The 18,398-nt window shown below is 44.4% G+C and overlaps 1 protein-coding gene across 7 annotated transcripts in view; it reads right to left on the bottom strand.

Annotated features, from left to right (window-relative positions):
• PCBD2 (pterin-4 alpha-carbinolamine dehydratase 2) overlaps window positions 1–12,769 on the bottom strand; it is a 41,919-nt gene extending 29,150 nt beyond the window's left edge. The window contains exons 1-3 of one of the 7 annotated variants that reach the window (XM_086411669.1): window positions 12,300–12,412; window positions 11,584–11,640; window positions 9,374–9,505 (exon numbers count right to left, since the gene is read on the bottom strand). In XM_086411669.1, coding sequence (XP_086267795.1) covers window positions 9,374–9,505; window positions 11,584–11,595 — 144 coding nt within the window. In that variant the 5' untranslated portion in view covers window positions 11,596–11,640; window positions 12,300–12,412. Of the gene's footprint in view, window positions 1–5,816; window positions 5,956–9,373; window positions 9,506–9,876; window positions 10,222–11,583; window positions 11,641–12,299 lie in introns of those variants that run through there. The other 6 variants (XM_086411672.1, XM_086411668.1, XM_086411674.1 and 3 more) reach the window with 6 other exon arrangements.
• Window positions 12,770–18,398: the final 5,629 nt, after the last annotated feature.

Below are 18,398 nucleotides of genomic sequence, written 5' to 3'. Positions count from 1 at the left end.
ACAGTCCGTTTCTCAGGGAAGTATTGTCAAATCCATTTAAGGCAGAAAAGTAATCCAACAGACAATCCTTGGAAAACAAGGAAAACACAGAAGAAATAAAAAAAAAAAAAACACCTTTCTATACCAGAGTAGGATCTAAAAACATTGCTAAGGGAACCAGAGATGAGTCTGGCACCTAGTAACTGTGATGCGATCCTAAGTGACCACGGCCAGGCCATGATCTCGGTCTGGTTCAGTGTCCTTCTGTAAAATTCAGGAGACTAATTCTAGTGAATTAGTCAGAATAGCTCAATCCAGCCTGGATCAGAAGGGCAATATGATGACAATAAATTACCTGCAAGACAGGGGAGAGGGTGTATTGCTTTGTTATATAAAGGTTACACAGAGAAGAGCACAACACGGAGAGCTCAGAGCCAGGGAGAGCTCAGGTGGGCCACGTGCCTCCTGAGGTCGGAGAAGCACTGGACACCACCTGGCCACAGAAATCTGAGTGTGGAACTGACTGCTGCTCGCAAGAGCTGACTAGTTGAGAAAGCCACTTCATCAGGCACCAAGGCCTGTATTTCAGAACAGCTGGATGCAAGTTTCTGTGTCATGGCTCTAATGCACCAAAACTCTACTGACCAAATTCTTGCTGTGCAAACCTCAATGCTATTGATAGAGGCTGCACTGAAGCAATGGACTGGCGTACCAAAGAAAAACAGAAAAGAACAAGACCAAAATATTTTTAAGTGGTTACTTAAGGTCTCCTTTAAATTATTTTCCGTAATTATCGAGCCAGCAGTCCATTGTTATTAATTCATATTCAGCCTGTTTAAGCGGCACCAGCAACGCAGGCTAAAATCAAATGCCTCGGTAATTTCCTTTCGAGTGTTATTTTCTTGTCAGTTAAATTTAAAGCAGCCCATTTGTGACCACATTATACCAAGTTAATCTCATCTAAAGTGCTTCTCAAACCCTAACAGCTACACTAAGGTTTTATACTAATGAAAGCAATTTACATAAATGAAATTTATGTCAATGCATTTCATGACAAATTTTTTATTTTATAATAATTAGAGTACTTATATGATAACATCTGTTGATATTCACAGTCTAAACCTGGCAAAGATTTAAACCCACAACATTTTCCATGCATCATGTACATTATCTGTGAAAAGCAATAAAAAAAAGCAATGAATGCATTAATCATACCAATATCATCTGCAAAGCATAAATCTGAAATACCTTTCACGTCAGCTCAAACTGCTTTTTATTTTTTACACACCTGATTTTACGCCATCTGTAAAAGGGCAAGACAAAGACTTTTGAGGAAATTATATTTCTTGGCTGTTTGACTTTTACAAAATACTCAGGCAAAGTTGTGTAAACAGAAGATTTACTATACGACTAAGAAAAAACGATGCAGTTAAAAGTCCATTTTTATTAAAGGACGGTGTAATGACCACAGCGTTTTCACATTGCAGCATGGTGTCATATTTGCATTTTTTACACCTGTTTTACATTTCCCCTCGTCTATCTATCACATGTGTTTTTACAAATACACATCAGGCCTAAACCTATTCTATGACATAAACAGCAGAAGCAAGACTCTGAATGACAACATTTTAGGCTCTAATTTCCCTATCTTGATGGACATCAAACCAACATCCCAGCCACCACCTGACAACATCAGCGTGTCCTTCCCAGGGCTCCAGGAACAACTTCAAAGTGAAAACCAACATGAATACACCACACAGATATTCTTACTAGCTTCTTAAATTTTAGGTAAGTTTACAAAAATGCTTACCAAAAAAGTTTACATAAATGTGAGCATCTCTACTCTCTACTCCAATGATAACTATGAACACTTTCTTAGGGTTCTAGCTGGCTAACAAAGCCCATCTGTGGGCACATGTTATGAGCAAGCTACTGGTGTGATCAAGTTTTCACTTTACCTGGCTCCTGAGCACACAGATACTAGTCTAAACTTTAAAAGCAAAATGATACTTTCTAACCTCCATGGTGCTGAAGCCTCAGGAACATTCCCACTTAAGTGTTTCTCTACCTTCACCAGGCAGTGAACACCCACTTTCCAGAGTGTCAGACGTGACACTTATATTACAGCATTACTGACTCATAGCTTTGATGCGCACCAAGATGTGGTACACAACAATGAACAATAAAACCTGAACTAATTCTTTCACAAGGACAGCGCCTGAGACCTCCACCCACGTCCTTTGAGGACCGTTAAGATTTTCATTAACAGTTGTCTGTCTGCTGGTATCAACAAGCCTTTGACTTCACTAAGTGTTTCAAAATGTTAACCATAAGCCTATTAACAAATTCCTCAATAAAACATCTTTACAAAGTAAGTCAGTGACAGTAACTTTCAACTGTTTTACAGCAGGAGCTCCAGACACAGGAATAGAAACCAATTTACAAACCCCAAACTCACATATGGTGCTACTGCGGCTAGACGCAGAGAAACCTCCCCCCACTGCCGCTGCTGCCACAGCCTAGGCCATTCTGAAGGCCTCTCACCACCCCAGTGCCTGAAATCTTTTAATGGCAGCAGTTACATTAACCAAAATGTGATGAACAAGATATAGCATGAATAGAGCTTGGACCCTGCCCTGCGAGAGATAGTCTAGTTGGACCAGCTGTTAGACTGAACCATGTACTAACAAAAGAGCCATTTTTGTGGGTTAAACCTGGCCGGGCAGCAGCCAGTTCCTAAGAGTCCCTCTAACAAAATCGAATGCCCTGCAGGCAGGCCCACCCAATAAACCATAGACAAGGTATAGGAGCTCCTCCAGGAATGCAGAGAACTACAGTTCTTTCTCACAAAGCTCGTGAATCAAAAGTGCATTCCATCACCAAGCGGAAACTCTGTATCTCCTGCACCCAGAACTCTTCATTCCCTCAAAGGTACCAAACTAGGTCAGCCACCCCATCCCCACTCTTTATCTATTTCTGATACAAGTTTGTTTCTGTGCTGAACACCAGAGGTCCAGTATCCATGAGTGAGAAATCAGACAGCCTTCCCCCGTGGCGGGGGGAGGCCTCTGATGCTGCCGGGACCACCTGGCTCCTGCCCTGGAGGGCTCCATCTGCTGGCATCTTGGGTAGTTGGTGCCTGGGTTCCAAAGCTTCACCCTCGGCACCTGCTCCCAAAGCATAAAATTTCCTGATTTTGTAAGCTTCCCACTTGTCCCCACATGACAGTGCCTATTAAAATGTATCTTTATGGAAGGCTCACACCCACATTTCTAACTGACATTTTGTTCTTTCAATGCAGTCACCCTGCAGTTGCCAAACACCTCAGAATACATTTACATGTCACTTCGAGACCTCTCCCTCCTTGTGTCTACACGAAGAGAAAGAAAAGCAAAACTCCTTTACAAATGCTGACTCCACCCTGAGTCTAAGCACTCCAAATGTCGAAACTTCCTGCCTCAGCCTTGGCACTGCTGTGCTCAGAGAACTCATAGAGTCTCACCATGGCCTTTGCATCGCCACCGAGGAAAGACAGTGGGCTGACGGCAACTGAAACCCACGGCCACTTCCTCCACCTATGCCATGAGGACCCCTCGGGAATTTTCACACGTATAGTCACTAAGTATCTGCACTGATCTGAGCTACCAAATGCACGTGAACTATTTGGAACTAACCATATCTTGGAATAAAATGTCTGAAACGAAAAAAAAAAAAATCTTCTTTATAGTAAAACCTAGTATAACCCAAAGCGTTGAGAAGTAGGTTTTTCATCCAGGGTAAATGAAAATCCTTCTAAAATGTGTGGTTCAATTTCTACAGCAATAAAATAAATGAATTCTAAAGCAAACTTATGCTACCGTTTCACGTATAACCACCACATAAGCAAAGCATTTAAAAACTGTAACACCCAACAAAGGTAATCTCACTTCTGAAAGATTTATTATAAGTAAAATGACAAGACTGTGTAAAGAACTGAAAAATGTTCACACCCTACTTAGCGAACAAAACAGAACATTTTTTACCTACATATTCAGCAAAGACCAAATATATATATATGCTAACACCCAGTGTGGAGTGAAGTCTTTTAAGGGAGATGCGGGTCATCAGCTCTGCCCACAATTCCCTCCAGGGTATAAAGTCAAGGCCTGGAGAGTGCTGTCACATGGAGCACAGCGGGCCTCCCATAACTCTGCTAAGGGCAGGGCTGCAGTGAGGGAGACATGGGCTTAGCAAGGTGTACACATGCATGTGGAAATGCCTGCTCACAATAAAGAAATTACAAGCCCACGGGGCTACAGTGGACATCTTGTCATATCCATTTGGCATACACGGGGAGCTGTACCTAGAAAATAAATGTGTAGATTCAGACAATGGGTGTGTTTTAAAAGTTGATAAACGTCACTTAACTGCCGTGCAGAGACAATGCGTTAGTTGACGCTCCGACCTCTTCACTCTCCATCTCTCACATCCAAGGTCCAATATTCTGACCCCTTATCTGCACATGTCCTTAGTTTCCTTGCCCTCTATTCCGCCACTGCACTCTTCTGGCAAAAGTTCAGTGCTTGTTAAAAGTTCATGCAACTCAACGACAAAAAACAAACAACCTATTCCAAAAATGGGCAGAAGATCCAAATAGACATTTCTCCAAAAAAGACATACAGATGGCCAAGAGGCACATGAAAAGATGCACAAGGGCACTAATCACTAGAGAAATGCAAATGAAAGCTACAATGAGGTGCCGCCTCACACCGGCCAGAACGGCCACCATGAAAACGTCCACAAGTAAACGCAGAAGACGGCGTCCAGAAAAGGGAACCCTCCCCGTTCCTACTGCTGGGGGGAATGTAAATTGGTAAAGCCACTATGAAAAACAGTTTGGAGGTTCCTTAAAAAAACTAAAAACAGAGTTGCCATATGATCCAACAATCCCACTCCTAAGCACGTATCTGGACAAAAAGATACTTCAAAAAGATACACGCACCCTACGTTCACTGCAGCACTATTCACAACAGCCAAGACGTGGGAATGAGCTAAGTGTCCATCAAAAGATGCAGGAATAAAGAAGATGCAGTGTATATAAAAAAATGGACTACTACTCAGCTATAAAAAGAATGAAGTAACGCCTGTGCAGCAACATGGATGGACCTAGAGATTATACTAAGTGAAATGCATGAGAGAGAGAGAGAGAAATACCATATGCTGTCACTTACATATGGAATCTAAAATACGACACAAATCTATCCACAAAACAGAAACAGATTCACAGACGTAAAGAACAGATTTGCTGACGGGTAGGGATGGACTAGAGTTTGAAATTACTTGACGCAAACCATTACATAGAGGGTGGATAAACAACAAGGTCCTACTATACAGCACAAGAAATTATACCATGATAAACCATAATAGAAAAGAAGACGAAAAATAATGTGTACACAGACAAATAAAACCGAATCACTGAACAGTAAGAATACCTTGTAAATCAACTGTACTTCAATAAAAGAATTAAAAAAAAAAAAAAACACTTCAGCCTTCATTAAGCCCAACCCAGCACCTTCTCCAAGCCTGTGTAAAAACACACAGGATCTTCACCTTAAATGTTTGCCCATAAATCTCCAGTGACACTGAGAATTGCTCAGCAACCAACCACACTTCACTAGTTCCTTCACTGTCTTAGTCTCTGAGAGAACTGTTTCTTGCCTATTTTCCTATTTCCCCAGATCTCCAACACCCCTCCCTCCCACCCTGACTCATTCTCAGTTGATGACATCACTTAAAAAAATAGAAGCCATCAAAAGAGAAAACCACCTCTTCTTCCCAGGACAAACGTAGCAACCTACCTGCACCTGTACACGTACACTCAGCATTCCTTCCTGTCACAATGAACACGGCGTGCCTGCACCTCCACCTGCTCGTTCCAGCCCATCCCATGCACGATGGTGCTCTCAGTTACCCTTTCTGGAGGCTCCCTGTTATCTCCCGCCTGAACTCTGATCTCATATCTCCAGCTGCTGACTGACATCGCCACTTAGGTGTATCTCAAACCTGACATGTCCAACACAGGGATTCATAATTCCCTACCCTGATCTCTGCCCCACTTTCCTCAGCCAAGAAAATGACACCGCCCTTTACCCTACTGCTTGAGGCAGAGCCTTGGGATCATCCTTGACCCTCTCCTTCTCCCCACATCCAATCTGATAGTCTGGATTGTCCTACCTTCAAAATAAATGAGAAATCCTTCATTTCTCTCCACATTCCACTGCTATTGCCACGGTCTCGCACCATCTCTTGCCTAGCCTATTACATGGCAACTTCCACACTCTGCCTGCTGCCACTCTTGCCCTTCCACCATCTGCTCATAGCGGAACAGCCAGGGTGAGCTCTTTAGAACCATGGCACTTCTCTGCCTGCAATTCTCCAAGAGCTGTCTTTCACAGGATTAAACCCAAACTCCTTGTCAAGGTCACAAAGTTCCTGTGCTTGGCCCCTCCCTCTCTTTAACCCCTTCTCCCTTCTGTCCCCTCCAGGACGCTGGCCTCCTGGCTCTTCCACGGTCACACCAAGATCCCTGCTGCTCTAGGAATCTGGTCCCTGATGTCTCTCTACCCACAGTGCTCGTTCTCCAGTTCCTCACGTGCTGAACTCCCTTGTATTACTCAGGCCTCAGAGTCCCCTCCCCAGGCCCCTCCATCATAAACAGTGTGCTCACCTCTTCACCCCTCTCCATGCCAATACCCTGCTTTACTCTCCCTCATGACTTATCACTACCTAAAATTACACTATCTATTCATTTGTTTATTGCCTAACTTCTCCACTAGAATGGGAGCTACATGCACTTAAAATAGTGTCTGGCACAGGGGAGGTGCCTAATAAATATTCGTTAATGAGTATTACCTTTACAATAAAAATTAAACTACTTTTTAGAAATTTAAATGTGTGTACAATTGTCACATTGTGAATAAACTATACATGTGGAGAAAGACCACAAGAGAATAGGAAAAAAAAAAAATGGAAGTAGTTGCAATAGGAAACTTTTTTTTATTTATACCACCCTATTTTAATGTTATATAGCACTGCTTTATAATTTAAAATGTACCTTTTCTATATTGAAAAATAAGTGAAAGATAAGCGAGGATCTAACAGGGCCAGAGGGTCACCACTCTAAACATTAGTTGTGAAAAAGACAAATTCAGCCCAACACGTGGCAGCTGCCTGGACTATGACTGCCTAAGCCTCTAAGTTGCTAGAAGCCTTCCTGGCACTCACATCTAGGCCATGGTGTTGAAAATCAACATCAGACAGGGTTGCCCTGTGACCATGAAAGATGAGAACAAAAATAAAACCATTCCTGTAACAATGACTGTACTCATGACAATAACAGAGTGGAATACAGAGAATCACGGACACCACTCCACAATATCTCAACACAGACAAAACCTAAACACTGTCCAAATCACAAAATACCAAACCCCCACCCCCTTCCCCAGGCTAATGAGAGACTGCTGCTGCTTTACCAATTTCAGCTTTGGTCCCACTGGAGTCCATTCTCCCTACAGACTAGATTTATTAAAATAGTGAGTCATAGAAGAACCCATTTTCTGACAGCATCCAACCCAGATCTAAGCCCTGATCCTTAAAGACTCCAAAATCACTAGCACCAGCCCAAACCCTGTGATAAATTTTTCCCTACACCATCCTCCGGAGATGCCCCAAGGCCCCCCGTATAGGGTAAGTGCTCTCCCTCACTGCAACAAGCAACAGCCCAACTTGTTCAGCTATGGCCATGTTCCTGGTGGTCTCTGGATGGTGGGCGCTGACATTTGTCATGACATCAGTTGCCATTACAGGCCATTACATGCTGAAGTCACAGGAGCCTGGCTGGAAAACTGACCCCAGGACATAATCTCAGGGCTGGTTCTCTGAGTGTGTGCCCTGATATCAGCTGATCTTCTTGTCACCTGCCTCTTTCTCCTAAAAGGTGAATGAAGGTAGGGTGAAAAAAAAAGTCAAGTTAATTAAATGTCCTGGTGAATAATATTACTGTTAATCAAGGATGCCCTGCACAGCTTCCAAAGGTACCCTGAGCACAGGGTTAAGAGTGGGGCTGGATGACTGACTCATGGGCAGAGCCTTAGGCAACACTACTCAAGTACTTTAAGCCACATGTTCAAGCCCAATAAATTAGCCCAGGCTTAAAGAAGTCAGGCTGTACACATGTAAGAATTTTAATAAGCTTGGAAAATGCTACCTAGAGCTTATGCACAAGCTTACTGTACCAATGGGATTCCCTGCCACCAGCCACAGAGTGCTAAGCCCCTGACAAGAGCCATCAAGCATGTGGGGCAGCAGGGACAAGGAGCCAGCTTGGTCCAGGCTTCCTCAGGAGTGGGAGACACAGCAGAAGGCTGGCAGCCAGATGGATGGAGAGCAGAATGGGGCGTGCAGCACAGTGGAGCCAACGGCATTTACTAGGAAAACATGTCGAAGGTTTCTTTGGTGGAAATCTGGTCCTCACACACCCTTCCAGAAACTAGCAAACACTGTAATCAATGTCTGCATTTATCCAATGCTTGTTTGTACCCAGAACTGTGTTAGGTACAATAGACAGTTATTTGAGCAAACATGGTCTCTGCCTTCTAGATGCTGACACCTAATATAAATAAAAACAATAAATCTGTCCAGAGGATTACCAAACTAACTGAACAAACATGGAACAGTCTAAAGCATGGACCTTATATAAATGCAGTGGAGTAAGAACTGAAGGCTAAGTCATGGGAGATGACTCTCTAAACAGGGTGGGGCCCTAATGGAACAGTTCCCCTGTTAAGGCTCAATCTTCAAGGTTGAAGAAAAGTTACAGCTTTCAAGAAAAGTTACAAGGGCCGGCTATTGGACTTGGAGAAAATGAACCAATCAGAGAAGAGGGTGCAGCCTGGGGAATGATTTAGAGACAGAAATGCAACTATCAGGAGAAAGAAAACTTGACAACCATACAAGAAACCTAGAGGAAATCAGTCAAGCAGGTGTATGTTTCTCAACCGTTTTTATTCATGGCCCCTTGTGATAAATATAAAAAGCTGACACTCCATTCGTGTTATTTAAAATTTGAAAGGGAATTAAATATCCTAACCAACACCAAATCAGAGCAACAGTGGTTTCAGAATTTGATTTTTCCAAATCACACAAATCATCCCCTTCCTCTAGAGTTGAGAATCACCCAGTTGGGTGGCAGTAACTGTCAACAAGGAAAGAGTAATTATCACTGAATTATTTAGGAAGAAAAGATTTAGATCCTGGATCCACAGGGCACCAGACAACCAGTACTAATAGAAACAGTTACAGCCTAAGGTGACCAAAAAAAAAAACCATGGCACAAGCAAGAATATGTACTAATTACCTGATTAAAATTTTTGAAAGAGAACTCTTTGTAGATGGCATCTCTCTCACTTAATTCCAACCATCCTGCTGCTTTAAGGTCAAGTATCATCTGGCTCCTCTCCTCTGCAGTCAACTGGTGGGTACCTGCTGACTACGAAAAGAACACATTTAATACCTGAAATGTAGAGGTTTGGTTAAATTCAAATACATGTACAGCTCTTTACTTATGTAGAGATACAGAAAAAAAGTGTTAAGGACAATGATTTCTAACTATCTCCGATTCTTTTGTTCTCAAAATACAAAGCTCTCTCAAAAGAGATAAAAACAAGACTAGCTCTGTGCAAAATAAGTTGCCTCCATGGTATGTGGGCTTATCACCCCTTACAAACGCCTCTAACTTTACAACTCAGCTTTCCTGGTTTCTTACAGATAAAGCTGAGATTGACCATTTGGACATCTTACCAAAGATCATAACCAATGGCCAACATTCCAGGACTTAGGAAACTGAGGTAACACACTCACCCAAGGAACTCTGCAAGTCCAGCAGCAGAACCAGGATTAGAACTCAGGACTCTCAACTCCTGGTCCACTCTCTTTGGATGGCCCCATATCACCTCAGCAGCCTTCAGTCCTTACTCACATGGGTCTCAACTATCTGAGCTCATCATCCCCTTTCAATTCTAGTTAAGACCGATCAATCCTCAGAGAGGAAAAAACAAATGCACATTTACAGGGGATTTTGTAAAATAACTTCTGGGCGTTCATACACCCTTTGGGCTATAGGTTAAAAAGCCCTTGCTTTAGCGGAGTGAGTTTTCTCAGAAGCATCAGTAAGACAAACTCCCTCAACCATGTGGCCACAGCACTGCCCACTTGGAAGCACTTGTGCACAACTGTCCACCTTGTTCCTATTCATCCTGCTGAGGACACTCCACCCAGAGTTCTGTTAGTTAACAGGCCCACACTTGCCATGCTACTTGTTTTTTAACTGAAAGAACTCTAAGCAGCATGACAGACAGAAGGAAAGAACACCCTAGGAGAAGTCAGAAGAGGCATGTTCTCATTCTGGCATAACTGCCCACCAGCACCTCCTGTCTTACCCGTACGCTGGGCTACTACCTGCTCAGGTGAGGGAGGGACTGGCCCCAGAAAGAATGAACTAACTTAGGGGTTCCTTATCAAAGGGCAAACAGAGGCTGAGCTGGATACTCTGCCATGAAACTTCAACTCATTCCCACTTCAGAAATCCTAAAACCCTTTATCAGTGTAATTAAGAAGGCAAAGTAAGTAAATTTATAGACAATCTGCAAAAAGGAAAAAAGGATGCTAATGAGCCAACCTTCTAGTTTCTCTTCCTTGCTTAGTCAGCTACCTTTCCCTACAACAGACGATAATGAGAATGCCTCTTAATTAAATAAAAATGCTTAAAGGCTTGTTATCAAAAACCACATACCATTTTAAAAAGTATCTATTCATTAGCTTTTTAATGACAGCTATGAAAAATTTCACAGAAGACCTATTACAGGAAATTACCTAAAAATTTTAAACATTTAAATATTTTAATTCAACTAAGACTATTTTGCCAAGGAAACAGAATTATCATTGAATAGCTGCAAAGAAAACTATTAACTATGCTGTAGGTTATGCAGCAGTCACAGGGAGTCTATGGAGCATACTCTGAGCTGTTTTCCTCCTCCCTAAACCTCCACATCTCCAGTGAGGTCCATGAACTGTGGTCACTACTTGTGTCTACCTAGAAATAGGAACCACGTACAGAACTGTAAAATGGAGTCACTTCACCCATATAAGATAAACAGTCCCCTTAAGGACACACATTCCACAGAACCCTTCGTGATGGACTTAATTTTCTTTCTGTGGGAGCTATGCAGAGAGACAGGGAAAGCATAGGATCTGGAGAGCAATCTTCAATCCAAGCCTAGCTTTGTTACTTTCAGCTGTGGATGCTGAGTAAATCTTAGCCTCTCTGAATTGCAATGTTTTAGAGTGTGGATGTTACAACATACACCTGCCAAGATTTTTAAAAGGCTTAAAGAGATCTTAAGTGTGGAGGCACCCAGCACAGAGCCTGGCACGTGGCAGCCACTCCAAACGCACCTGTTTATTCACCCCTCCCCAATGCCACGACTGTACTCGATCACCAGCGCCCGAGATAGAAGTATGCCTTAGGACACGCCTAGGTGACAGTAAGCACTCAACTTGTGTTCTCACCTTAATGGCCATAAAGCAGAATGCTTATCTTCTCCATCATCGAGTCACATTTTTTTTCTATTAAAAAAAAATTCAAACTGCCAAATGGGCTCTAACAAGCAATTTAAGAAAATGAAACGGTGAGTTTAATACAACATATTCCCACTAGGTGGTGCTGCATGTTAAAACTTTCTCTCAAGTCAATTTACCCCCAATATGTTAATGTATAAAACGGGGAAACGGACCGGGCGCCTCTAGGTATTAAAAAAAAAAAATCAGTGTGCAACTCAAAAGATAATTTATTAGTAAATACTCCAAAAAATTAACACCGAGACAAATGAGTTAATTCAACACTCAGGGCCCCGTTTACAGAGAGCGAGAGACGGTGCCTGCTCTCACCGAGCGGACAATCTAGACGACCCGACAAGCAGCTTCAGTCACACCACGAGTGAAAAATTTTCACAATTGCTTTGCATACTTTTTTTTTAACACTTAAGTCGTGGTGGTTTGTTTTCTGGTTGGCAATTTCGGAAACTACGATGAAATTCCAAGCAAGAGAAAACTGGAATATGCTACGGCCACCCCTGTCTCAGACCAGCGCGTCGGCAGGAGCCGGGTGCCCAAACGTGGCTACCCGAAGTCCGGGGCCACTTCGGGGCCTGCCCAGGCCCCTTCACCCCTCGGCCGGCATGGCTGGGCCTCGCCCTCCTCCCGCACCGCGGGCCCTCGGCACTCACCATGGCCGCGAGGCTCTGGCTCCTACCTCTCAGCGCCGCGAACCAGCGCCGCGTCGCCCCCCGCGTCCCCAGCGCCGCCGCCATAGCCTGGCGCCGAGGGCTGCCCGGCGCGCTGCCTGCCCGCCGCCCGCCGCCCCAGAGCCAGGGGCCGTGCGGGAAGCTCCCAGCTGCAGCCTAGACCGTCCCGCAAAGCCCTGCCCCGCCGCGCAGGCCCAGACGCGGACCGGCCCCGGAAGATCTCCAGGAGCTTCGATGGCGGGCGCACCCGCAGGCCCCCCGCAGGCCCCCGGCGCTGTCAGCCCCGGTTTGACGGGCCTTCGGCGTCATCGCCGCTCGGGTGCCAGGTTTCCTGCCTGGTGCGGGGCGGGTAGGAGGGCTGGCGCGGCTCTGAGGATGGACCTGCGGTTCGCTTTTCGGTGTCCGGCCCTCGGGTTGTCGCTGCCTCGCCCACTGTCTGACCTCGTTGGGGCAAACAGCACCTGCGGGCTGAAGGATGTCGCGGACGGCGACAGGAAGAGATGAGCTGCAGGGGGGTCGGGGGGTGACTGGAGACCACTGCACTCTACTAGCGGTTGTGGGACAGTGAACTACAGTGATGCAAACAGGGCCTTCTAAGTAGGGGAGCCACCGGTTGCATCTAAGCTCTGCTTTGTTATTACTTAGCTGCCAGTGTCCTGGGCAGACTAACTCATCTTTGTCTAGATAAAATAATTTGGAAAACCTAGCTCACAGTGCTTTCTAAAAGGTAGCACACTCAACACATAGTAGGCATCCTGGAGATAACATGTGGACAGATTTAGATAAATTATATATATATATATATATATATATATATATATATATTTGGACAAAAGTCTTTAGTCTTTCTTTTATATATTAGTATTTTATTCTTATCATTCCTTTTTTTTTAATATATAATTCACATACCATAAAATTCATCCCTTTAAAGGGTACAATTTAGTGGGTCTTAGTATATTCTTGTATTTTTTTTTTACTAAATAGTTCAAGCAAATTAATATTTTTTGCAGAGAACATAGCAATATACTCAGGAATATACTTTTGAAACTATGAGAGTCCAATTAAGTTCAGCTTAGCAGCTGCTAGCATTTTATTTCCCATGTGGACTTGGAAAAAAATAAAGCCTTTCACCTAAAATAGTCTAAAATTCAGACTTATGGCCCAGCCCATCTTCTTCACTCTTGCCCACCTGATGAAAACTCAGCAGAGGAATCTTGCTGTAGACCTTCATCAAACATCACTGGTCTCAAGGCATTTATCTGAGACATTCTGGTTTCCTTTGCCTGATGCCATACATGGACATATACAAGAGCTGGAACTGTAGATTGTATTTCCAATATTTACTTTGGGCATTTGGGATCATGAAAAATGTCCTACTATCTTGCTCATTAAAGTGAGAACTGAGAAATTAACTGGTAGTTGTGAAATAATAGGTTGGAGACCCCTCATCATTTTCAGTGGTTTGCTTTCATCATTTTCCTTCCCTAATACCGCTGGACGAGACTGTGACACGTCAGCTCTTGTCATGAAAGCATTAGCAGCAGGATGCTGCTTAGGGTCCAGGGAGAGTGATGTCCACTGACAGGGGCTGTGAATGCCCTGCCCTAACACAGAGCTCTCTTACTAGGATCTAATTTCCTTAGCAAAGATTTACTGGGCACGTCCTCTGCCATGGACAGTTGAGAAAAACAGCCTCCTGCTCAGTCTTTCATGTCCTGCTTGGCCACATGGACTAGGCCTTGGGCCTGGAACACTTCCTTACCAAAAAAGAGCCCACACAGCCTGTGCCAGCGGAGAAGGCAATGGCACCCCACTCCAGTACTCTTGCCTGGAAAATCCCATGGACAGAGGAGCCTGGTGGGCTGCGGTCCATGTGGTCGCTAGGAGTTGGACATGACTGAGCGACTTCACTTTCACTTTTCGCTTTCATGCATTGGAGAAGGAAATGGCAACCCACTCCAGTGTTCTTGCCTGGAGAGTCCCAGGGACAGCGGAGCCGGGTGGGCTGCTGTCTCTGGGGTCGCACAGAGTCGGACACGACTGAAGTGACTTAGCAGCAGTAGCAGCAGCAGCCTGTGCCAGGCTGATCGGCCTGTGAGAGTACCCTTCCTTGTTTCAGACTGAATGTGTGCTCCTTTGTTCTGCTTAAGTATGGATGTCAATGACCCTGGGGCACACACCCCCATTTCAGAATGTCACATTCGGTGGGGGAGAGGGTTCTTCTGCTGTGGCACTAGATGGGTGCTCTTTGGCCATAGGCTGGGGGTGAGGGACATCCTTGAGCCATGAGGGACCTATGCACACTACTGGGGCTGACCTTGATGTCTCTTCTCATGAGAATAAAAACACTGTTCTATCCCATGCTTGACCGTGTTGTTTTCCTAGATAACTCTAATACCAAGAAGTCAGGGACAGAAGGGTTGGGCTTACATCCCTGGTGGCTGGCATTGTGGTGATTCTTGCTATCCTCCATGGAGTTGCACTCCCCTCCTGGCACGGGTTCCTGGTATAGTGTTCTCAACAGACAAGTTTTACTGGTCTTGGACCACTTCCTTCCCCTCTAGTTCTCTTTCCCTCAACACCAGTGCTTCCCAGCTGACCCTCTACACTTGGACCTCCCTTCCAGGAACCAGCTCTGTTCCATATTTCCCTCCAGGGGAACCTCTGTAGCCTGCCTCAGCTAAGTGTCAGAGGCAAAGCCATGGATCTGCTGGTCATCCTGGGAGCCTTTCCTCACCCTCCAGACTAGTATTGGGCCCCACTATATATGAAACCATAGGAAAACTCCTGTTTCTTTGATAGGATAACTCCCACTCTGGGACTCTGCCACCAAGAGAAGATTATATCAGTCCAGTTCAGTTCAGTTGCTGAGTCGTGTCCGACTCTTTGCGACCCCATGAATCGTAGCACGCCAGGCCTCCCTGTCCATCACCAACTCCCGGAGTTCACTCAAACTCATGTCCATCGAGTCGGTGATGCCATCCAGCCATCTCATCATCTGTCGTCCCCTTCTCCTCCTGCCCCCAATCCCTCCTAGCATCAGGGTCTTTTCCAATGAGTCAACTCTTCGCATGAGGTGGCCAAAGTATTGGAGTTTCAGCCTCAGCATCAGTCCTTCCAATGAACACCCAGGACTGGTCTCCTGTAAGATGGACTGGTTGGATCTCCTTGCAGTCCAAGGGACTCTCAAGAGTCTTCTCCAATACCACAGTTCAAAAGCCTCAATTCTTCGGCGCTCAGCTTTCTTCACAGTCCAACTTTCACATCCATACATGACCACTAGAAAAACCAGTCTTGACTAGATGGACCTTTGTTGGCAGAGTAATATCTCTGCTTTTTAATATGCTATCTAGGTTGGTCATAACTTTCCTTCCAAGGAGTAAGCGTCTTTTAATTTCATGGCTGCAATCACCATCTGCAGTGATTTTGGAGCCCAAAAAAATAAAGTCTGACACTGTTTCCACTGTTTCCCCATCTATTTGCCATGAAGTCATGGAACCAGATGCCATGATTTTAGTTTCCTGAATGTTGAGCTTTAAGCCAATTTTTTCACTCTTATCTTTCACTTTCATCAAGAGGCTCTTTAGTTCCTCTTCACTTTCTGCCATAAGGGTGGTGTCATGTGCATATCTGAGGTTATTGATATTTCTCCCGGCAATCTTGATTCCAGCTTGTGCTTCTTCCAGCCCAGCATTTCTCATGATGTACTATGCATATAAGTTAAATAAGCAGGGTGACAATATACAGCCTTGACGTACTCCTTTTCCTATTTGGAACCAGTCTGTTGTTCCATGTCCAGCTCTAACTGTTGCCTCCTGACCTGCATATAGGTTTCTCAAGAGGCAAGTTAGGTGGTCTGGTATTCCCATCTCTTTAAAAATTTATTGTGATCCACACAGTCAAAGGCTTTGGCATAGTCAATAAAGCAGAAATAGATGTTTTTCTGGAACTGTCTTGCTTTTTCGATGATCCAGCGGATGTTGGCAATTTGATCTCTGGTTCTTCTGCCTTTCCTAAAACCAGCTTGAACATCTGGAAGTTCACGGTTCATGTATTGCTAAAGCCTGGCTTGGAGAATTTTGGGCATTACTTTACTAGCATGTGCTGCTGCTGCTGCTAAGTCGCTTCAGTCATGTCCGACTCTGTGTGACCCTATAGACGGCAGCCCACCAAGCTCCCCCGTCCCTGGGATTCTCCAGGCAAGAACACTGGAGTGGGTTGCCATTTCCTTCTCCAATGCACTAAAGTGAAAAGTGAAAGTGAAGTTCCTCAGTCGTGTCTGACTCGTAGTGACCCCATGGACTGCAGCCTACCAGGCTCCTCCGTCCATGGGATTTTCTAGGCAAGAGTACTGGAGTGGGGTGCCATTGCCTTCTCCATACTAGCATGTGAGATGAGTGCAATTGTGCGGTAGTTTGAGTATTCTTTGGCATTGCCTTTCTTTGGAATTGGAATGAAAACTGACCTTGTCCAGTCCTGTGGCCACTGCTGAGTTTTCCAAATTTGCTGGCATATTGAGTGCAGCATTTTCACAGCATCATCTTTCAGGATTTGAAATAGCTCAACTAGAATTCCATCACCTCTACTAGCTTTGTTCGTAGTGATGCTTTTTAAGGCCCACTTGACTTCACATTCCAGAAATGAAGATTATATACAAAACCATAAATCCAGCAAGAGGACAGGTTAGGTAAGTAATGCTGAATCTATTAAACGGCCTATACTATAGCCATGGTTAGGAACAGTATTACCAACAGTGAAATATTTATCACTGTTAATCAAAAGAAGGGAGAAAAAGATGCTATAAAATCGCCACAAGTATGGGAAACATAAGAGAAAGACTGGAGTGTTATGCATATGATGGTTGCCTGGGCCATAGCATCAAGGCAGGACAGGGTTCCAGCCCACATAGAGGCTCTGGAGAATGCTTAAGTTTGAAGCTGGGTTCCACCACTGGAAGTATATAATGAACAGCAAGTTATTTAGGGCTTCACTTACTCATTTTCCAGTGGAGTCAACCTCAGAGGGCCACTGTACAGGATAAAGGAAATGGTGTAGGTCAAGCACTTAAAGCAATACGTGGCACACATGGTAATATTCAAACATTATTATAAGAGATGGAATAATTAGAGGGCTTTTTTTTCTTAAATATTGTAAATACAGATACACATATGAAAGTTCAAATCCTAGATTCATCAGCATACTATGTATATAACCTAGGTAAGTTATTAAGTGGAGAGTGAAAAAGTTGGCTTAAAGCTCAACATTCAGAAAACGAAGATCAAGGCATCCGGTCCCATCACCTCATGGGAAATAGATGGGGAAACAGTGGAAACAGTGTCAGACTTTATTTTTCTGGGCTCCAAAATCACTGCAGATGGCGACCACAGCCATGAAATTAAAAGACGCTCACTCCTTGGACCAACCTAGATAGCATATTCAAAAGCAGAGACATTACTTTGCCAACAAAGGTTCGTCTAGTCAAGGCTATGGTTTTTCCTGTGGTCATGTATGGATGTGAGAGTTGGACTGTGAAGAAGGCTGAGCACCAAAGAATTGAGGCTTTTGAACTGTGGTGTTGGAGAAGACTCTTGAGAGTCCCTTGGACTGCAAGGAGATCCAACCAGTCCATTCTGAAGGAGATCAGCCCTGGGATTTCTTTGGAAGGAATGATGCTAAAGCTGAAACTCCAGTACTCTGGCCATCTCATGTGAAGAGTTGACTCATTGGAAAAGACTGATGCTTGGAGGGATTGGGGGCAGGAGGAGAAGGGGACGACAGAGGATGAGATGGCTGGATGGCATCACTAACTCGATGGACGTGAGTCTGGGTGAACTCTGGGAGTTGGTGATGGATAGGGAGGCCTGGCGTGCTGTGATTCATGGGGTCGCAAAGACACGACTGAGCAACTGAACTGAACTGAACTGAAGTTATTTAACCTCAATATGCCAGTTTAGGCTCCTGTGTGAAATGGAAATAATAATGGTACTTTTCTGAGCTCTGGTCCCCTCCTGCCAGGGAATACCCCAGCCACAGCTGTCCATAGCATGACACATACATTGTAAACCCCTATCGAATGTTACA

Source organism: Bos grunniens, chromosome 7 (assembly GCF_055505025.1).
Source record: "Bos grunniens cultivar Pamir isolate PY7600 chromosome 7, Bosgru_T2T1.0, whole genome shotgun sequence".
NCBI lineage: Eukaryota > Metazoa > Chordata > Mammalia > Artiodactyla > Bovidae > Bos > Bos grunniens.
The sequence above is the reverse complement of the archived record's forward strand: the minus strand, read 5'-3'. Positions and strand labels throughout refer to the sequence as shown.